Source organism: Actinia tenebrosa, unplaced genomic scaffold, assembly GCF_029948245.1.
Source record: "Actinia tenebrosa isolate PJP-AT-01 unplaced genomic scaffold, QUT_ActTen_1.0 PGA_scaffold0__85_contigs__length_37466705, whole genome shotgun sequence".
Taxonomy (NCBI): domain Eukaryota; kingdom Metazoa; phylum Cnidaria; class Anthozoa; order Actiniaria; family Actiniidae; genus Actinia; species Actinia tenebrosa.
The window spans coordinates 27,776,284-27,799,706 of NW_028292569.1; the positions used below are offsets into that span (position 1 = coordinate 27,776,284).

The window sequence follows — 23,423 nt, forward strand, 5'->3', positions numbered from 1 at the left end:
ACAATCTATTGTTTAAACGCAAAGGATCATGGTCGTCGTCGGGGGTCAGATCAACGCAAATTCACCGAAAATTGTTCTAAAACCTGTATCAATCCAGTAAGAGAAGTAGAATAGCCAGCAAACGCTCAGAATATATTTTTTAGTACATATTAACACATGTTATATCTGAAAACCAGGCCATTTTAGATTAAACTATTTCGCTAGGAGCAAATGTTGTTGAATTTTCTATTGGATTTGGCGATTTTATCCCCCACATAACAAGCAGTGACGTCATAGTAAAATAGGGCAATTAAGTGAAGTATTACCCTCAGCCCAACACGTACGCATTTTGATAAAGGTAATGACTAAAACCTTTTAAAACTGCGTGCTATTATGCATCGCAGTTGCCAAGCTGCTCAGTCCAGATAGCTTTTTTTCCTATTCCCGGAACTTTTCTCGGCTCATTAAGTTAATGTGTGGTTTAATTTGAGCGTCATATCGTTGTTATTTTAGCATATGCTTGCTGCAGTCCAGTTAGCGTGTAAAAAATTAGTAAATAATAAATAGTACTTTAAAAGCGACTGCACACACAATCTTTAGGGAAGTTACATTTCTTTTTTTAGGGGGGAGGGGGGGGTGAGGAAGAGGCTGGGGGATTCACAGTAGACTATTTAAAAATGGTTGTGGCCCTCCCTGTCTTTTATCAAAATAAAAAGGGCCTCCAAAAAAGTCAAATTTTTCACTGATGACTCTCCTCCCCCTCTCCCCAACCTTTCCTTAGCCGTTGTTTACACTTGATCTACTAGATAGTGAATAGAAAGGGAAAAAAAAACAACAACCATCGTCACTGAACCAAGGTCAACTCCAGCTAGAACACGTGATATTCTTGATTACCTGCTAATGATTACATCAATATGATCAATCGATGCGGGTGAATAGATGGTACCGATAAATGGTATTCGCTTGAACGTCAGCAGGTCCAATTGTTTCCCAAAAGAAAAAGAAAACTGAAAAAGAAAAAGCTAGCTTAAATTTTTGATATATTTGACAGAAGTTAGAAAGGACAAATTGTAGCCTTACTTAGAGAAATAGGAAAATGTTTGGAGTAAAAGTCGAGAGAGGGTAGGAAGACAAAAAAAAAAATTAAAAGAAAAAGAAAAAAAGAAATATAACGTCCTATGAACCAAAATCAACCAAATAAAATACTAAATATGACAAGCTTTTACAACTGCTCAACGCCATCAAATATTCTAATCATAAGAAGATTAAACTCCAAAAACCCACAATAATCATTTTTTCTTTTATCGAAAGATAAACAATCCGCTCAGGATCTTAATTAACAATTTTATTATTTGTAAATATACCATTATTCTTCTCCAGTGCTTACTTAAATTTTGCGCAATTGATATGAATACGTCATCTTGAACGCTAAAATTAAGAAATTCGTGTTTTTTTCTATAAAAATACCAAGTTGAAATTTTCTAGCTTAAAGAATAATTAATTTTTAAATTTAATGAGAAAATTGAATTGAATTTCAGTCAAATAGAAGTCTTGATGGCAAGATAGCTGGTCTGAAAAATAGACAACTGTGTTGGAGATTTTTGAAAAGGACATAAATGCAAATATTTGTCGTGTCCATGATCTTTAATTCAGTAGAGTTTTATCATTAACAAGAAATTTCGAATCAGAAGGTACATCTGCTTCAGGTGAAGCCTTGATGGGCGAATAGTAGGCGTCGAACGAAACCCTGTCAAAATGCTTCTCTTTTCATGTGGGTGTACGATAAGCAGGCTAGCATTGCAGGGGATCGAAACTGGGAAAAAAAAAAAAAAAAAAAAACTGAAAGCAAAAGTAGGAGTTCCTATTACCTAAGCAAACATTTCGTCAAGTGGTAAACTGAAAAGAGCTGAAAAGGAAACGACACAACGGTCAGTGAAGCAAAGAACAATAAGAACGACTGAATTTCAGCTTCAGCGTTTCCCGCTTCGAGAACTGACTATTTCCATCATCTTCGTGCTAAATATAACATAGCGTTCAAATAATTAAAGAGTTTCGCAATTTGTGTTTTCTTAACTGATAAGTTTTCATTAATAGTTTATATAGATAATAGGTATTCAAATTATAATTAATCAAACTTAGGTGAATATATAATTTCGACTTAAATGAAAATATGGAAACTTCTCTCTGGAACTGTTCGTTAACTTTTTCCAATTCAGTCATAGAATTTCAACGTCTCAAATATAAAATGGTAGTTATAGTTCTTAGCTAATTGATCAACTAAGGATGTAGGTAGAATCAAAGCAGCTGGACGTTCCGAAAATCATTTTCGCTTTCTAATAATGTACGGTAAAGATAATGAAATAGTGTATATATTTGCTAAAAGGACTAATTTCTACTTTTCATTTCATCATCAAAAGACGCCCACTATTCAATATAATTTTATTATCAAATTTTCAAGAAAATAGTTTCTTTAATTTCTAACTTTTTTACCTGAACTATAGGGGCTTATCCTTTCCGGGAAAGATTGATTTAGAAACCCTGGGCACCGAATTGAAAATTGAACAAATTGGTGTTCGTTAATTTGCAATTGCAACAACGGGTGGTTGAATTCATCTCCTACCCAACATTCGCTTGAGCACGTTATTATTTTTTGCTATACTTTAGAAGCAAGTTTCTCTAATAATTTTTTTTATTGGAATCGCGACAGACACCTCGAGTAACAACTTGGAACCAACTTTGTCTCGCACCTTGAGATTTTTGTGTCGTTACGTGACGTAATTTCCGTCCACGCCTTGACTCCACGACCTTCGCCACAGTCGAGTGATATAAATGACAACTGAACGAGAGTGACTTCAAACACTTATTTCCGCTGGTTGAGAAATGCAGTCAGCATTAAAACTTACGATATCCAAGGAAACTTCTAATTAAATTCCAAAAAGAAAGCATTATTCTATCAATTGAGCTGCTCGCTTCATAACTGTGTTGCGGTGGACGAGATCTAAGGCTCCTGGAAGCGAACTGAGTATGCATCGTCATTTGAAGACTGCTTCATCACTTCTGGTTTACTTCGTTCTGGTAGTGATTACGCCATGTAAAGGTATATCTATATTACTCCATGTTGCTCTCTTTAAACTATGATATGTAATATTTTGGATATACTCTTTGAACTAGATCTATTTATACTATTGTTTTAAGATAAGTTAGTGTAGCTGTTTGTCCTCGAAACGGTTCGCTGACGTTTTATAATGTCTTCATTATTCACTTTTTAGTTTTTGTCAAACTCTGAACTGACGAGATAAAGTCAATTTACGTTTGCACGCGTCGCCTAAAACCAGGGATTTTTATGCAACTTTCATTAGAAGATTATTGTAATATTTCTTTAAAATATGGCAAGATATCTATCATTCAGAGTTGAAATATGGTGCACAATAGAGGGGCTACTGTAAGATATGCCAAATAATACATCTTGAACCTCTCACAGTACGTGGCTCAGAATATTGCACGAGGTAAAAAAGATCTTTATACATGTCATAGGGGCTTGACATATTTAGTCTTTAGATATGAAAAATATTTATTTTTGCTTGTGTCATAGATGTTTTTTTATCCGAGATTATCGTTCAGCATCGTCAGAATTTGTCCTCTCTTTAGCAACACTAATATAAATAGCTATTAACTAAATTGAACCGCAATCAATTTGAGATGAATACAATTGTAATTTAAATCCTTTCTAACTTGTATTTTACTTCTTCTTCTTCTAAGATTACAATCTAGCTACTGGGAATTTCTTAGTTCTAGTTCATTACGGTCTTTCGCTGATATGACCCCAAATATATGTAAATATAAAGTGCTTTATGAATTGTTTATCTATGGTTTGGTGTTGAAATTTATTTCGATCATATTATGAAATAGTTTTCTGGGGTATGGCCAATTTTCAAGAAGAAGGTCAATTTATATTGAATGAGAATCATACTGCATGATACACAGGCGAATACTTCTTGAAATCGACCCTTTTCGTCACGACTTTCGACCTGTAATCACATGTGATTAGAAACTTCACGATTAACTGCTTCAATTTCCGCTTCTTGTTTTTCTGTCATTGAAAGTGTGAAGTCTCTGACAATTATTTTCCTGGTGAATTTGATGTCTTTGCGTTTGAGTAAATATAAAATTGAAAACTTTTGTTGTCCCCTAACACCTTTAATACAGTCCTCGACGACTTCTTTTAATTTGAAGCTCATATATCTATTAAACCTATTCAAACTAGGTAAAAATTAATCAAAAGACGTTTTTTTTACAGGATTTAATATTTAAACAAGAAATTAGTGAATCATTTTGTCGTGAAAAGCTGTCACTCAAAGATTAAAATAATTCGAGTTTTTCTCCGATGTTTTTCCTGTTTCTTATCGACTGATCAAAGTTGCGTGCAATCTTCTAAGAAGTCATTAAACAGACCTCATGTTCACATGGAATACTGCGTAATGACACCCAAAATGATAAGATTTGAGCCGATAGTCTAGTCCGCTTCCATCTTGAAAAACCAATAAGCCGATTTCAGATTTTATGAAATAATTTACAATAGTTTAGCGTAAACTACCGTTTTTGTTTCGCTCATTAGGTTAGCCACCCCCCCCCCCCTGGGGGAAGGCAAGAGTATCGCATACTAGTGGGGAGGTGGGGTTTGTAATGTGGATGTAAAAAAAAAAGTTAGAGTTAGGTTGCGGCTCGTTGCTGTAAGACCCTACACTTGGGGCCATTTTTCATCATCAGTCTTTCCATCATTTCCTTGAGTAGTATGCTTTCATAAAATATTTGCAGAAGGAGAAAAAAAAAAGAGTTATAACCCGGAAAAAAACCCTCGAAGCAACAGGAGATCGCGTTGGTGAGATGCAAGCGCTTTTACTTGAGAAAAATCGAGTTATAATAATAAAAGGTTGCGGTAATTACCTAAGGTAAAAAGGACTTGTCGTTAAAGTAATAGATATTCTGAATCATTGTTGACTATTAATACTTACTTACACATTGGCCGATATGTAAAAAATAGCGAGTTGAAGTTGCAAACGTATTCAGGACTAAGGATTTTTCAGTGTGTTTGTTCACGGCCTGCCTTGGCACGTTTGAAGCAATCTCCACACTTTTGTGAGTGGGAAACAGTTAATTCAGATGTTTTGAATTCTTTGACCTTCGCTAGATCTCATACTAACTCTTGGCCCCCGCGGTCATTCAAAGAGGCCGTTGTTCATTTTGATCACCAGAAGCCAAAACACGAGATAATGAGCCATATTTTGTGGGTCACAGAAGAGTAGTAAAGCTCTACTGACATTGAGATTAAGTGATAATGAAATAGTTCTAAATAATACTAAGGACAGTATCTTTGAAGCTTTCGCGTTCAGACATGATAGATATACTAATAATACTAAAGATGCAATATTACGCATTGCAAAAAAGCCGATACATTGAAAAAGGTGTTTCTTTTTAAATGAAATAGGTCGAGCATAATAAGCATTCATCTCTTTAGAAGTAAAACGTTGCTGAAATATTGAAAAAGGGGCTGATTTATTGAAACAGTTTGGGCATAAAGGATAATCTATTTCGTAGGAGGGGGATGAGGGAAGGCCAAGGATTTAAGTGGAAGGACATCAAATGTGAACATACTGAAAAAGGGAGCAGTCAAAAATGTTGTGCTTCGAAATTATTAATTCGATTGATTGATTGACTGACTGATTGATTGACTGATTGATTGACTGACTGATTGATTGACTGATTGATTGACTGATTGATTGATTGACTGATTGATTGATTGACTGATTGATTGACTGACTGATTGACTGATTGATTGATTGATTGACTGATTGATTGACTGATTGATTGATTGATTGACTGATTGACTGATTGATTGACTGATTGATTGACTGATTGATTGATTGACTGATTGATTGACTGATTGATTGACTGATTGACTGATTGATTGACTGATTGATTGACTGATTGATTGACTGATTGATTGATTGATTGACTGATTGATTGATTGACTGATTGACTGATTGATTGACTGACTGATTGATTGACTGATTGATTGACTGACTGATTGATTGACTGATTGATTGATTGACTGATTAATTTCCAGGTTCGCCGACGCGAATCCACGATGTTCAAAACAACTATTTTGTACCTCTAGGAGGTGCCGCTGACTTCGACTGTATTTTATCAGACCAAAAAGCTAAAGTTGAGCTTTATCATGACGAGAAACATATGGTAACAGATGGTGTTAAGGTTGCTGAAATAGGCCAGATATTCACAGTATACAATATAACCAACGCCGAAAGTGGAGATTACAGGTGCAAAACGTCTTTCGGAAATGGTTTGAAGAAATCTTTTCCAGTTGGCTCCATAAGGGCTATTTCTGTTCGTAAGTATATGCTGTAGCAGTTTTCGCATGAATGTGAAAATCTCAGTGCCGTAAGAGTGCCGTGCCGTGACCGTGACGTTTTCTAGGAGTTTTCTTTTTTTTGCGCAATGTGATTGGTCTGACAGTGCCTTGACCTCGGCGCCACCGTGTCCGTGCCGTGGTCCGGACATTTGATTGGATGAAGAGTAAATTCTCGCGCGATGTGATTGGTCTGGCGTATGCCTTGCCGTGTCACGAACATGTTCGTGCCGTGAGCTTTTCACAGTGATTCAAAAACTGCTCTATAAGTTGTTTTAACTGTTTGAACTGTACACACGGTGCCGTCTTTACGCGCATCGTTATGCTCATAACTTATTTAAAACGGTTGCGCTCAACATTGTCTAGAGTATTATGCACAGCTAGTTCCATTATATGAACACAACCTACAGAGGTTACGTACATGGTTGGTGAAGTAGAATCGAGATCTGCCTCTGCAACATTGTGCATGACAAATCCTTCGTATGAACACGACCTGCAACGTTGCTGACGTGATATTGTAAGCCAATGAAGTGCGACTTTTATTTGTATTGCTGGTTAATTTAAGTTAGTTTTTTTGCAGGTAATGTTGCTACGTGTGACATCCCTCGAAAACTCTGCATGCAGCAACGTTGCGCACAACATTTTGATGATTTTTTTGTCTTAAATAATTATAAGGATTAAAATTCCCACTGAATACGGAAAACGCTGTCTCTTCTCGATCACACGCCCCAAAACTAGACCTACACAAGGGCAGATCCAGCCAAAATTTAAGGGGGGGGGGGGCTAATTGAGTTTCTTCCGTCAACACAACGGAAAACAATATAAAAAAGCATCGTTTTTTTCTGCTGAAGGGGGGGCTTCAGCCCCCCTTTGCCCCCCCTCCCCCTGGATCCGCCCTTGCTACACCCAAGCCAAGCTTACTTGTTAGTTACCAAACCCTGACACAACCTCTTGGCTGATCAAAGCCAGGCTATAACTTACACCCAGATCGAATTGGAACTTAGCTTAGGTTTAATAGGTCCTGTGTTGGACGACGTTAACCCGTCAATTTCGCAATGTAATCGTACCGTTGCTGCGTCTTCTCTGTTACTTGGGCAATCTTCCCCAAACTTTATTCCATTATTCCAGCCACTAAACTTAAGTACTCTTCAACTTTCAGAATACTTAGATTTAAAATTCAGTGTGTCTCCAAAGATAATTACAGCTCCTGAAGGAGAGAGCGCATCTTTCACCTGTCAAGCTACTTCAGACAAATTCGCAAGAGTGTCTTGGCACAAAGACACGCAAGAATTATCCCATCAAAACAAATCAAGAAATGGCAACGAGTACACTAGTGTGATGACCGTGTCAGACTTGGAAACTAGTGAAAGTGGTATCTATCAGTGCCGTGTCAAAGTGCAGATTTATCCCTTCATTGGTTTGGATAAAATGGGATATTTTCCAACTCCATCTGAATTGATCGTTAAACGTAAGTTTTAGATTTATTTTTGTTGATTTTCTGTGTGTAAGGGTTTTATCAATAGAACTTTTTGGCTTGCATGGGCGTAATGTTTTCCCATTTCAGACCACATGTCATTCTCTTGTAAGATTATTTGTTTGAGTTAAACTATTAAACAAAGAAATGGTACTCTAGGGAATGACACGAGGTCTGAAATGGGGATAAAATTACGCCCAAGTTAAACAGTTTTAAAGTAGCGTTGTCTCTCGACCCAGACCCATGGGAAGATCACCGACATTCTTAATGAGGAAACTCGAAAACTTTTTTCACTTCTTTATTTTATTTTTGGGGTTGTTTTCTAGGAGCTTTTAAGAGTAGCCTGTTTTACATTCTAGCGATGTTTGGGCTTCCTGTGGTTTTTCCCCTCATCAAATCATAAATCTTTTTCTTTTTATAACCAATCAGCTTTCGAGTTTATATCGAGGCATCAAACCATCTTTGTTGGTGATGTTGGGTCATCGGTTACGATCAAGTGTAATACTACAGACCCCGTTGCGTCCACTAGCCTGTGGATTCAACGCTCACACCAAAACGTGCAGGAAGTCACTCCTGATGGTGTTAGGGTTGTACAGGACGGACCGAACTTCGTTATCCACCGGGTGACCATACGAGATGGCGGGCAATACACCTGTAAAGCGGTATCAACTTATGGAAAAACTATTTCGATGAATATGGGAAGGCTTATCGTATTGCAAGGTTGGTGTTTACTAAATGAATAGCTCTTATTTATCTGACTACTGCTATGGTCCTAATAGCGGTCTAGACACGCAAGACGATCCGTGGGAAAACCACAGACAGTTATAGACTGGAAATTCACATTATTTGCATAAGAAAAAAATGCATCTAAAAAAAACAGCATTGGCCTTCTGTTTGTGACAACGATCTTTTTTTCGTTCCTGACCGAAAGCTGAAAATTTGGGTTTTTTTTGTTCCAGGAGGACACAGGGATCCCAAGGCGTATATTTCGCCCCACACCAAGAACCTCAATCTTGACAAGAGCTTTAACTTCACATGCCAGGCATTTGGAGACTCAATTAACTTTACCTGGTTCAAAGACGGGTCGATTGTCCCACATGATATTGTGACAGTTTTACCTAAACGCCATTACAAGGGATACACCATGTTTGAATCCATTCTAACCATAAGGAATGCAGAGAGGTCAGATGAAGGGAGCTATACTTGTCAAATCACTAGCGCTTTGCAACCGGGATACAGCCATAGTTTCACAGCCAATTTAACCATATTTGGTAAGTCCAATGTACGATCCCATAATGCTCCACGCGTCTAACATAATCGGCTGCCATATGGAAGGGTGGCTCCATTTTATGAATACGAATTTGTGTAACAGTATCGTGATACACTTCAAAAATAAGAAAACTCCTGTAGTTTGAATTTCAAATACACCAAGTAGAATATGGCTAACTGATTTTTTTGTTGACCTGTAAAACAACAGAGTGTCCAAAGGCCAATGGCAAGTTTAGAGATCCATTCAACAATACTTTATACATCGTATGTGTGAATGGTATAGGTACGAGAATACAGTGCCCTCTTCCTGGCCAATATTGGGAAGATTCCATCAAGCATTGCGTGTTACCTGGTAAGTATATGTACAGAAGAACCCGCACGACTCTAGCTCTGTTGTTTACACGTTCGAACTGTTTGAAGGTTTTTAGGTCGGTCAGTCGGTCAGTCGGTCAGCCGGTCAGTCGGTCAGTCGGTCAGTCAGTCAGTCAGTCAGTCGGTCGGTCAGTCAGTCATTCAGTCGGTCAGTCAGTCAGTCAGTCAGTCAGTCAGTTAGTCGGTCGGTCGGTCGGTCGGTCAGTCAGTCGGTCAGTCAGTCAGTCGTTCAGTCAGTCCGTCAGTCAGTCAGTCAGTCAGTCGGTCAGTCAATCAGTCAGTCAGTCAGTCAGTCAGTCAGTCAGTCGGTCGGTCAGTCATTCAGTCAGTCAGTCGGTCGGTCAGTCGGTCAGTCAGTCAGTCGGTCAGTCAGTCGGTCAGTCGGTCGGTCAGTCAGTCGGTCAGTCGGTTGGTCGGTTGGTCGGTCGATCGGAAGGTCGACTGTCAATCAGTCATTAATGATTACGATCCTGTCTGTCTGCCACTCATGTATTTAGTCAGTTCGTAAATTACTCTACATGTCTGTATGTCTCAGTTTCTCCAACTGTTTGTCTCTGACTATTTTATCAATATTGCGTTCGTCCATGCTTCTAAATTGTATCCCCATTTTAAACAGTTGTGTACATATATTCCACAGCCACTACACCAACCACCCCGGTATTGACCTGGATCTCAGACCTGCCTGTTAGACAGAATGCCCCCATTGAAGGTTCTTTTGTCTTCGACTGCCGCCTAACAGATCCCACCATCCCTGTTGAACTCAAAAAACGCGGAAATCCAGTTACGGTTGATGGAACTAAAGTCAAGCTCGTTGGACAAAAATTTACAATTTCAAAACTTCAAATTGGAGACAGTGCTCTCTATACGTGTCATGCTAGTGGCGTTGGAAATCCCAAAAAAATCAACGTTTACGTAAATAAGGGTAAGAGAAAGTGCATGTATGAAATTATCATCAAAAAATCACAACCATTTACTTAATCGTGCGACCAATTCGCGTCCAAGACGCGCCCAACTCAGGCCTTGACGGAAGCCAAAAACCGAGACAACTCGAATTATCTCAAGTTGCCTGGCTCTCGTAATTATAAAAATAGGTGTAAAGACTACTTAATGGTAATCATCGATTAAAATCAATTATGTTTTATTTTTTGCTGTCCCTTTACTCGAACATAAAGCTCGAGTAACGTTTCGATTTTGCGGGGAAGGCATGCAGAAGGGGTACGAGACAAAATGAAAGGGTAGTAGAGGCTTTTCCCTTTCTCCTTCATCTCCCGCCACCCCAATAAGTCTGTTTACATGTGCATAATTAAGGAAGTCAACAAGTTAGGTTCAAAGGTTTGGTCAAAAATCAAATGCTTTTGAATGATTATTGTTTATTTTTTATTGGTTTGTTAGAGGTTGTCGTTTAGGGGGGGTTTGATTACAGTCGAGCTCCCTCATCCACCCAGAATAGCCCCTTAATGTTCCATACGTATTTTATTCTCTTGCAGACCTAACGCTTGATTTAAGTGTCCATGTGTTAGGCGGGACCAATCGCATTGAACTGGAAACATCGTTCAATAGGACCATAACATGCGAGTCATTCAACGAGGGCGAAATCTATTGGTACAGGGTTGACTCGAGATCGAATAGACTGACTCTGGTCACAAAGGGACCACCTTCGATTCGAAATAAAGACGGTTACGTTGTTACTTGGGCTTATTTGAAACTCTCTAATGTAAGACAGAAAGATGAGGGAACGTACATGTGCCGTAAGAACAACTCGGTTGGTGCTGTTGCCAATACTACCATTGAGATCCTGGTTAAAGGTAAAAACTTGTGACAACGTAAGCGTTATATCGTATTGTGAATTGTGATATATGTGAATACAGACAAGCGCTGGTGATGTTGACATCTGATGGTGGTGATGATGGTGATGATGATGGTGGTGATGATGATGATGAATAATGGTGATAAGAGCGATGATGGCGAAGATGATAAATCTCTTTTAAGTGCCTAGTGCTTTCGCACTAATTGAAGAAATTTTTCACTCGCGCACACTATCACTACATTCAATGTTCTATGCATACAACGCAGAACTGATAAGTTGATTTTAACGGAAGAATGAAACCGAAGAACCCGGTGAAAACCCTCGTAGCGAGCATGGGAGGGGACAACACCCCAAGCAATTTTAATTCACATGTGGCGACCGCAGGGCTCGAATTAGCGACCCGACCCGTTGGACTCACAGTGGTGAAAGACGACGAGTTAGCAGCCTACACAACTCATGCAACCCATGCTACCCATGATGATGGTTGTGGAGATGGTGAGGATGATGGCGTTCATGATTGTGGTGATGGTGATGATGGTGATGATGATGATGATAATGATGATGTTGATGGTTGTGATGGTGATGATGGTTATTGTAATCATTTTCTGATTATGTTTATTATCCAAAAGGCGTTCATACTAGATGGTAATAATCCCTGTTTTGTTTTTACTGTTTTGTACCTTCCCGTCCTTGTAGCTTCTGACAAGCCAAACCTTTCCACGCCCTCATTCAAGACCATCAAGGAACACGACCCGCTGCAGTTCAACGTCGTTGTGTTGGGCTCTCCCTTCCCCGATGTAGCCTGGTACAAGGGACAACGAGCACTAGTAACGTGTCGTGGTGGTCAAAGCTTTAAATGTCAATCAAAGGAAACAAACTACGAGATTGATGATAGAATAGACGTATTAAACAGGGGTGCAAGACCAGTCTTACCCTTCAAGATTGTCGACCCTTTACATCCTGCCGACAATGGTGAATATCGTATCAAAGTTATAAACCTGGCAGGGGAAAAACAGGCAATATTTAATGTTTCTGTTCATGGTAAGTTGATTATATTCATTACTTATTCGTGCACCATAAAAATATATAGCCAATCAGAACGCTGGAAAGCCATTGCGTATCTTCGATACACCCCTCGTTTTTCACATCATGTACTTTCTTTGGTATGGCATAAAAAAGAGATACGATGCTTTCTCGTGACACAGCATGGAATATATATACAATTTGCCACTTGACTTAACGCTCGTGTTTACACAAACAAAACGTGCCTCGTGACGCATAACCTTGAAGATGACGTCGCCCCAACATGCCGACATCATTAGATTGGTGACGTCATGCATAGTGTATTGGCATTAATCAAGATCTTTTACTCAGCTTTGCCTTTTTTCAATGCTTTTTAGTTCCACCCTTGATAAAGAAGACAAATAATGACGTTGTAAACCAAGTAATTCCCAAGAATTCTCCTTACACGTTGGAATGTGAAGTCTCACGTGCTGTGCCACCTCCTGTCTTCACGTGGCAGTATCAAGTACTCTCTTGTGTTGATTCCAAAGAGTGCAAACCAAACCCCAACAAATGGCAGTCCATCCCCTTGAGTATTGCGAAGGTCAGAAATACGACTTCATTGAGAAGCGTTCTTGGAGTTCTTCCCACAGACAAGTTGATATATTACAGATGTTCTGTAAGGAATCTTGTAGGATACGATAAAATGGACTTTGCTTTGCATAGAACAAGTAAGAATTAATTGAGATTATTGTTAATTGCCGTCCATTTTCATCATCTTTGGTACGCTATTTCAGTGACGAAAGTTCTCATCGTCGTTCTTGCCTTAATAGTAAGAAGTCTTACAAAATCGTACGATTTCTCACCAATGAATTTCATTGTTTTCCAGGCAATTTTGTTAAGAAATTGAACATCGAAGGAGAGAAGATCAAATACAGAGATGAATATGAAAACATCACAATGACTTGTCAGGCCTTAAAGTCGTTCGATAGTCATCCCACATGGCGTGACGGTGACGACCACCTGATAAACAACACCTCGCGTGTTCGAATCACATTTAGCGAGGATTCAGTAAAATACTTAACTCATCTTCAGATTTTTGAAGCTCGAATGAACGATTCTGGGAGATACGCATGTGAAGCCACTGAAAGTGACAAGAAAAAAGAAAGTACATGGACGACTTTGAAAGTTCTTGGTAAGGAGAATATTTAATGGAAGGATTACAGGACATCTATGATCATGTTGGGAATTCCGAGGTTGAGGTGAAAAACTGGGTCGAGATGGCGAAATAGTGTGGGACTGTTTTAGGTGACAAAATAGACGCCATCTTGGAAATATGTTTTGTACAGCAGCCCCACAATGCACTCTTATGCCAACTCGACCCAGTTTCCCCTCAACCTCTGAATGAATAAGAATGCAATGTGACAAGTGATTTCATTTTCCAAAAAAAAATTCTGTTTTTTACCTACAATGTGGTGCATGTTGTTACATCACTCCATGACGATCAAAGCTTTTTCCCCGCTTGCCCTCGCATTCAAGCGCTTCAGGATGAGGTTACGCAGGGTTTTTATGCTCGTGAAAATAAACATAGATGGCGCCGTGGGATTAATCCACTCCCAAGATGAAAATTGATCTTCTATTTCCTTATTCCAACCTGTATTATCATCTTTTCTTCCAGCCGTGAGTCCACCTTCCGTAACTATTGGAAACCTCACAACAAACGAAGCGAACCACGTGTCCTTTAACTGTACGGTCAGCGGTCACCCCTCACCGGCTGTCACTTGGTTCAAGGCGGGCAAACTATTAGAGACAACGGTGCTGTCTTCTTTGAGTGAATGTAGTTCAAGGGTGAACGGGTTCTATCTTTATGTCTATCCCTCGGAGTTGAACAAGCCACAAACACATTCTCTAGTGATTTGTAATGCCAAATACAACAACACGGACTGGTATTCTTGCAAGGCGAGAAATAGTATTGATGAAGATGATGGAAAAGCGTATTTGAACGTACAAGGTACGACATTTTATTGGCTTAGAATGTTGTGTTGCATTATTGTGGGGTTTACTTGACGAGTTGGACGTTACACCTTAATCTAAGGCTCGGGTCTAACGTCGAACTTCACATGAGCCGAACCTGATTGAAACAATGGATAACAAGGCTGTCTTCAATGATGTTATTAGGTTCGGCTCATGCAGAGAAGTTCAATGTTTCATCTTAATCTTAGTAGCTTTATTTAATCGGTAGATATTTTTTCATCATACTGTTTCATTATCCTTGAACAGCTCCACCCACTGTCACGTTGATTGACGAAGAGCTTCACGAATCAGTCGAATCAGTACGTTTAGTGAAGATTCGCTGTCTTGCCACAGGAAACCCAACACCACATGTTCGCTGGCTGAAAGAAAATGAAACTGGCAGCTTCGTTTCTTTACCCAATATCTCCAGTTGGAAGATGGGAAGCAGTACTTTGTTTTTCTCTGAATTAAGGACTGAACATCACGGGAAGTACCGATGTATAGCAACAAACGCTCTGGGTCAGAATTACAAAGATCGTGATATAAGTAAGCAGAGAAATACTTGGTTTCAGTAACTGGCTGTCAACCTACTTTGCGTGCTAGAGCTATGTCATCTCGCCCCAGTTTCCGATTGAACAGATTATAACCGTGAAGTACTGGAGCGAGAGATCGAGCCTTCAGCACCCTTTAGAACTAATTCCTTTGAAAATGCATTACCACCATTCTTGTGATCCTTTCTCTCTCTCTTTTTCGTTTATTCCTTTCTTTCTTTCTCTCTCTCTCTCTCTCTCTCTCTCTCTCTCTCTCTCTCTCTCTCTCTCTCTTGAAAAAAAGGGACTAAATATCTAAAGATCTGACTATTGATTTTTACATCGTTACTTCAAGCTTCTATTTCTTTCTGCATGATGATATTTTGTTCTCACTATTTATTGAAATTCCATCCCAGATCCACCAGTGTTCCAAAGAATCAAACGCCCTGGTCCAGGAGTAGTCTCCATGCCTGCCTTGATTGCCATCATTGTTTCTGGAAGTCTCGTCATTCTCCTGCTGCTGGTCATTATTGCAGTATTGTACCGAAGAAAGAAGCTCTATGGTGGATTTTACATCTTGACTTTACCTCCAATGCCGGATTATATCAAGAAGTTGGACCCCAATAGGACATTACAGGAACAGACACATAAACTACCCTTGTGCGCCGACTGGGAGTTCTCAAGAAATAGACTCACTTTGGGTAAGTATATTTGTAGGATTCTGAATTGATTTTAAGAGATATCCAATTTGATTTGTAAGAAGGTTGTCTAGGCACTAGAAAAAGTTACTTCAATGTAATTCTAACCACCCTGTTTTGATAAAGTATCATCATCATCAAAAACAGCACTGTACATTATGGCATCATCATCAGCCATCTCTATCATTTCATTTCAGTATCTTCTTAATCTATATCATCATCATCTTTAACATTATTACCATTACTTCCATCAAAATCATCATCTTCATTCCCATCATCATCATCATCATCGCCATCACCATCACCATCATCATCATCACCATCACTATCATCATCATCATCATCACCATCATCATCATCACCATCACTATCATCATCATCATCATCATCACCATCAACATCATCATCATCATCATCATCACCATCATCATCATCATCATCATCATCACCATCATCATCATCACCATCACTATCATCATCATCATCACCATCATCATCATCACCATCATCGTCATCATCATCACCATCATCATCATCACCATCACTATCATCATCATCACCATCATCACCATCATCACCATCACCATCACCATCACTATCACTATCATCATCATCATCACCATCATCATCACCATCATCATCATCATCATCACCATCGTCATCATTGTCATCATCACCATCATCATCTTCATTCCCATCGTCGTCGTCATCATCATCATCAATATTCATCTTTATTCTATCCACGTAATGCATGCCATATATTATCAATGTTTACAGGAAAAGTCATAGGTTCTGGTGCTTTTGGTCAAGTGTTTGTAGCAGAGGCGGTAGGAATAGTAGCATTCGATCCAAGGAGTAGCATGAAGGGTAAAGGGTCAAGAAGACGATCGAGATTCGGTTCAATGAAGAGCCCTTACTGCAATAATAAACAAGTCACTACTGTTGCTTGTAAGGGACTAAAAGGTATGGGTTTGAAGTGAAGATTGAATAATGTGCGAACGAACGAACGAACGAACGAACGAACGAACGAACGAACGAACGAACGAACGAACGAACGAACGAACGAACGAACGAATGAATGAATGAATGAATGAACGAACGAATGGACAAATAAACGATTGAACGAACGGACGAATAAACGGATGAACGAATGAATGGATGGATGATTAACTGATGGCTACCACTGTTCTTTCTTGATACAGAGGACGCAACAGAGTCTGAGTACAGAGATTTGGTGTCTGAGTTGAAGATCCTGATGCACATCGGCGAACACAAGAATATCGTCAATCTTCTTGGTGCCTGCACAAAGGGTAAGCCATTAAATTCTCATTCAAAATCTTCTTGTACAGAACTCAGTTTCACTCATTAAATAATAAGAACAGTAAGTTCATGAATTGCGAATGTTTTCTCTTCAGGACGCGAGTGCGATCTCTTGGTCATCATCGAGTTCTGCCCCCACGGCAACTTGCTCGAGTTTTTACGGAAAAGACGTGATTTATTCCAAGCGGAATGGGCTCCTGCCACAGAGAAAGCAGACGAACGGTTCACAACCACTGATCTAGTAATAACAGCATTCCAAGTGGCTAGAGCCATGGAGTTCTTGGCGAGCCGACGATGCGTGCACCGTGATTTGGCAGCGAGGAATGTATTGGTTGGTGAGAATTACGTCATGAAGGTGGCAGACTTTGGACTTGCGAGGGATATTTATAAGGATGAACACTATGTGAAGACCACTGCTGTAAGTGTTGTTTGTGTTTGTAGTTAGATAGAGTGTTTACCATATATCTGTGAAAAAGTTAACTAACAATATTCTACAATTAATTTCCAGGGTTTGTTACCGGTGAAGTGGATGGCAATAGAGGCCCTGGTCGATAGAATCTACACCCATCAGAGTGACGTGTAAGTTATATAATCTAGGGAGAAAATCTATCCATCCTTCACTGTCCTCTAAACGACACCCTTCCTGCCTCTATTTTGAAAGCTGACCGCTTAGGTCGAAAGATCAACAAAAACTAATGTCAAACTAAGGGTTAAAGTAAGCTTTTAAGTATTAGATGTTTTCAAAACATTAGAACATTTACAAAGAAATGACGACATAGAAATTGCTTACAAACAAATGATTGATGTGATCATTGTCGCTATAGAGACATTTTCAAACCACTGATATGTCATGTTTTATATGCATCTTATTAGATGGTCGTTTGGTGTGTTGTTATGGGAGATCTTTACTCTAGGCGGTAGTCCATACCCTGGATTACCTGCCAATGAAGTTTATCAGTATCTAATGGAAGGACAGCGAATGGAACGACCACATGACTGCCCAGATGAAATGTAAGTATCAAGGAACCCTTGTATAGTCCCTTAATCACGTGTTCGATACTTTCAGTAGCCCAGCTAATCTTGGGGTGCATGTTACGTCATAGCCGCCATATTTATTTACGATAACTGGCAAAGCATTAAAAGCAAATGATTCTAAAAATAGCATAAATTATTCTAAAAATAGCATCAAAGAATCTCAAGGTTGGGTGCGGGATTCCATCTCTTAGTTCATTTTCTCTTGTTCCAATATATTGACGTTTTTTGTTTGTTTTTAGTTACGCCTTAATGTTAGCCTGCTGGGAACATGACCCTAGTAGAAGACCACCATTCTCAGCCATTGTGCAAGCAATCGATAATCTACTGGCAGAAAAGACAACACAGGTACTAATAATGATTCATGATTTATATAGCGCTCTTTTCGATATGGATATGTTCAAATGCGCTTTACGAATGAGTTATGAATAAGAGGTGGTTAGCATGAAGTGTAGGCACTGAGGGTGTGCACTACCAGGGTTTCTTTACTCCTCAGTTGTTGTTTTACGTCCCTCCTATATTGGTTATTGGTTAGTAATGATACTGAAAGTGTGGAGATGCATTGAACCGTTTCTCTTTTCCCATGGCTCCTACGTCGATGTGTTTTGGCCCTGTTATTTATCATATTCAGCTAACGTAACTAACTTTTCGTGTGCAATACAGACTGGTGAAGAATACCTTGAGCTAGAAAACGAGCAAGATCCGAACGAGACTCAGCAATACTATCTTGAACCAGAAGACATGCATCCAACATCGTCGGTCTTTGACAGCCCCCAGGGTTCCCCCTTACCACCCGTTCCTGTCGAGGAGATTGAACTACAACATCTCATCACTGAGGATAAAGGCAAAGACTACGTCAACACGAAAAGATTCGCATTCGGCGATCTCTCTAAAGGAAAAGTGAGAAATAACGGAGCTGAATCAGGGGAAATGGATAAAGTACGTGCTGACTCTATAGAGAAGGAGAATCATAAAAAAAGCGATTCGAGTGGCAACATATCAGATGAAGACGAGTTTATCAGCGAAAAGGAACAACTTATGAAGAACTACGACGACGAAAAGGACGTTTGTGAAAGGCATTCTGAAGTTTTCGACACCCCACAGCCATACATCAACACCAGACCATATGCTAATGTTAATAACTTCATTAAGAATTATGGGAACGATGGGGTAACGTCGAAGAAGGAAGATGACTTCCGGTCAAGGCAGCAATCTGAGAGATACGTATAACTTTGTATACTTAGACAAGGTCCCAGGTAACAAGCTCCAACATGCTTTGAATCAAGTTAGGAGACTGGAGACTAGTCCTCAGTATTTTACTCCGATTCCCGTCCAATATGGATCGGGATCGGGGAAGAGGACCTAGGAACTAGTACTCAACTATTTCATTTTGATCCTGTCTATAATGGACTAATTCGACGTTGCGGTGGCGACAATGGATGTTTGAAATAAATAGACAGTTTCATAACTGAGGAAATTTCTCAAATATCGTGGGGTCGTTATTTCAGCATCATTGTTTTGTCTTGCCCCCTGAGTGACCCATAATGCCTTGCGATTCAAAATGGCCGCCGTATCGTCGAAGTGCTCCATTACAGAAATAGCCTGGGAACTAATTGACTGATCGATATTTTATTATGGTTTTATAGAGTTTTATGCGTAAAAGTACTTTGAAATTAATAGATATACAGAAAACATTTCTTAGTAAAAAGAGAGTAGCATTTCGATTTTTCAGTTCTTGAAAAAAAGTCTTTTATTTTATTCTAAATAATTTATTTAAAACATAATTTACTCGGGTGAAATATGAATAAATGGGACCATGCTTTACAATGCAGGCAACCCTGTAACGTCTTCTTTAAGATGGTATATGTGGTTATGCTGTGGAAAATTAGGCGAAGGAGAATAGAAAAGAAAAAGCAATCCACAGGAAACCCATTATGAATAGAGAAAACATAGTGTAACAAATGGGTGCATTATTCTCTTCATTCTCTACTTTCACATCCCCATAATACTTTGCGTCTTTGGGGGGTAACCAGAGAGTAAAAACCCACTTATTTTGCTGAAGGCTGATCAGACAATGTTGACAATACCTTGTTTGGTATCCAAAAATAAAATGAAGAAGTAAAAAACAGAAAAAGATAGAAGCTTGAAGACGTTAAGGTAAATTTTAAACATTTTTTCGTAAGTCAATACATTTTCTGTAAGACCAAAACTCTTCATGATCTGTATCTGATCTGATCGCAAAAACAACTTGAAATAAACTAAAAATCAGTATTGTACAAATAAAAGCAGGTATAGTATAAATTCAATTAAGAAAACTTTCAATTTGGGACAGTTTTTTGATTGGTTACCCCCCAAAGACGCAAGGCATTATGGGGATGTGAAAGTAGAGAATACCATTCACGTGCTATTTCTATTTCATTCCTTGTCATTCCTTTTATTCTTTGCTAATTTAGACAAAGTTTAGTTCCACAGCGTGATGTTGTTTTATATGTGATTCATACAGGACATTTACATACGGGAAATAATAGTTTTACTTCCGGGACATACTAGATGTGGGAGATTTTACGTGCGGGACATACTAGATATGGGAGATTTTACGTGCGAGACATACTAGATATGGGACATTTTACGTGGGGAACATACTAGATATGGGACATTTTGCGTGTGGGACATACTAGATACGGGACATTTTACGTGCGGGATATACTACATACGAGACATATACATACTTTATTTAGCAGAATATTTATAAGGCGAAAATTGATTCCAGTTGTATTTAGGATATTTTGAGATCAAATTATGATAATAAGATAAAAACGAAGAGATTTGAAATATTCAACTTTAGTGGACAGCGAAAAAAACATTCTGTAACTTAAAGTGCCTATCACCCTTCTGACAATATTCACATAATCGATTCTACATTGGACATGCAGTTGCATGACACCAACAACCATTTCATTGTTTTAATGCGGCTTCTTGAAGTTATAAAGGTTTTTCCATGCCATATGCTAATGACTATGACGTATGAGGAGTAATCATTTAATAAACAAAACATTACTGGCACAGATAAATTTGAAATACGTTATTGTTTTCTTCATTGCTTTTATAAAAATAACTGCGAGTTAGTTTTGACATAGAAGCCGGTGTCACAGCATTAGCATATGGCATAGAAAAACCTTCATAACTTCAAGAAGCCGCACTCAAACGATGAAATTTTTTCGGGTTATTCAACATCTTACCCCATGTAGCATCAATACCGAGAATATTGTCAGAAGGGTAATAGGCACAATACCTCCAATGGAGGTGGGTCGAACCATTATTTCTTTAATACACTGAATCGAAATATGGCGACCTATTCGAATAACTGTTGTTCTGCACTGACTAGTCCTCTCATATAATATGTGAAGACGCTTTTATGTTTCCTCATCAATACAAGGCTAGTCAGTCGCTAGTCAGTGCACAACAATAGCTATTCATCTTGATCGTCATATTTCGTTAGGTGTATAACGAAAGGAAATACTTAAGTTTATAACTACGATGTATTTTGAACATTTTAGACAATACTTTTTAAATCGTAGTGACAAGAAATCAGTGGTAAAAAAACTAAAATTAAAATTAAAAAACAAAAACAAATGTTCGTGTTTGTAAATAAAATTTTTAAGTGCAAATAAAAACATCTAGTGAAAATGGTTGAAAGTAGTCCTTAGCAAATCAAAACAATGCATCTCCTTTTAAAAGGTGTGAAAATGGACCAAAATCGGTCAAAACCATGGACTAGTCCATGCTTTTTGCTCAAAAATGGCCAAAAATGACCTATTTTACATTTTTCATAAATAATGGATATATTTTGAAAAGGTGTGAAAATGGACCAAAATCGGTCAAAACCATGGGCTATAGTCGATGCTTTTTGCTCCAAAATGGCCAAAAATGACCTATTTTGCATCCTTCATGAATAATGCATATATTTTGAAAAGGTGTGAAAATGGACCAAAATCAGTCAAAACCATGAGCTATAGTCCATGCTTTTTTGCTCAAAAATGGCCAAAAATGACCTATTTGGCGTCCATCATCAATAATGCATGTTTTCTAAAAAGGTGTCAAAATGGACCAAAATCGGTGAAAACTATGGGCTATAGTCCATGCTTTTTGCTCAAAAATGGCCAAAAATGATATTTTTTTCAACCTTCATGAACAATGCATGTATTTTCAAAAGTTTTGAAAATCGTACAAAACCGATCAAAACCATGGGCTATAGTCCATGCTTTTTGCTCAAAAATGGCCAAAAATGACCTATTTTGCATTCTCCATGAATAATGGATATATTTTGAAAAGGTGTGAAAATGGTCCAAAATCGGTCAAAACCATGTGCTATAGTCCATGCTTTTTGCTCCAAAATGGCCAAAAATGACCTATTTTGCATCCTTCATGAATAATGCATATATTTTGAAAAGGTGTGAAAATGGACCAAAATCAGTCAAAACCATGAGCTATAGTCCATGCTTTTTGCTCCAAAATGGCCAAAAATGATCTATTTGGCGTCCTTCATGAATAATTCATGTTTTCTAAAAAGGTGTGAAAATGGACCAAAATCGGTCAAAACCATGGACTATAGTCCATGCTTTTTGTTCAATAATGCCCAAAATGACCTTTTTTTCAACCTTCATGAATAATGCATATATTTTCAAAAGGTTTGATAATCGTACAAAACCGATAAAGACCATGGGCTATAGTCCATGCTTTTTGCTCAAAAATGGCCAAAAATGACCTATTTCGTATTCTTCATAAGTAATGCATATATTTTGAAAAGGTGTGAAAATGGACCAAAATCGGTCAAAACCATGGACTATAGTCCATGCTTTTTGCTCAAAAATGGCCAAAAGTGACCTATTTTGCATCCTTCATTAATAATACATATAATTTGAAAAGCTGTGAAAATGGACAAAAATCGGTCAAAACCATGGACTATAGTCCATGCTTTTTGCTCAAAAATGGTCAAAAATGACCTATTTTACATTTTTCATACATAATGCATGTTTTTTAAAAAGGTGTGAAAATGGACCAAAATCAGTCAAAACCATGAGCTATAGTCCATGCTTTTTGCTCAAAAATGGCCAAAAATGACCTATTTGGCGTCCTTCATGAATAATGCATGTTTTCTAAAAAGGCGTGAAAATGGACCAAAATCGGTCAAAAGTATGGGCTATAGTCCATACTTTTTGCTCAAAAATGGCCAAAAATGACCTATTTTGCGTCCCTCATCAATAATGCATATATTTTGAAAAGGTGTGAAAATGGACCAAACTCAGTCAAAACCATGAGCTATAGTCCATGCTTTTTGCTCAAAAATAGCCAAAAATGACCTATTTGGCGTCCTTCATGAATAATGCATGTTTTCTAAAAAGGTGTGAAAATGGTCGAAAATCGATCAAAACCATGGGCTATAGTCCATGCTTTTTGCTCAAAAATGTCCAAAAATGATCTATTTTGCGTCCCTCATCAATAA

At 38.4% G+C, this 23,423-nt stretch overlaps 1 protein-coding gene across 1 annotated transcript; it reads left to right on the forward strand.

Annotated features, from left to right (window-relative positions):
- Positions 1-2,813: 2,813 nt before the first annotated feature.
- On the forward strand, positions 2,814-21,601 carry LOC116305773 (vascular endothelial growth factor receptor 1). Its single transcript, XM_089038725.1, has 21 exons — positions 2,814-3,076; positions 6,104-6,385; positions 7,563-7,871; positions 8,307-8,597; positions 8,837-9,148; positions 9,355-9,498; positions 10,156-10,440; positions 11,006-11,323; positions 12,022-12,366; positions 12,726-13,058; positions 13,217-13,522; positions 14,006-14,338; positions 14,608-14,886; positions 15,287-15,571; positions 16,346-16,531; positions 16,771-16,878; positions 16,984-17,306; positions 17,397-17,467; positions 17,762-17,899; positions 18,163-18,268; positions 18,584-21,601. Exons 1-21 carry the CDS (start codon positions 3,004-3,006, stop codon positions 19,148-19,150), a joined length of 5,394 nt encoding a protein of 1,797 aa, XP_088894851.1. The 5' UTR covers positions 2,814-3,003; the 3' UTR covers positions 19,151-21,601.
- The last annotated feature ends 1,822 nt before the right edge of the window (positions 21,602-23,423 follow it).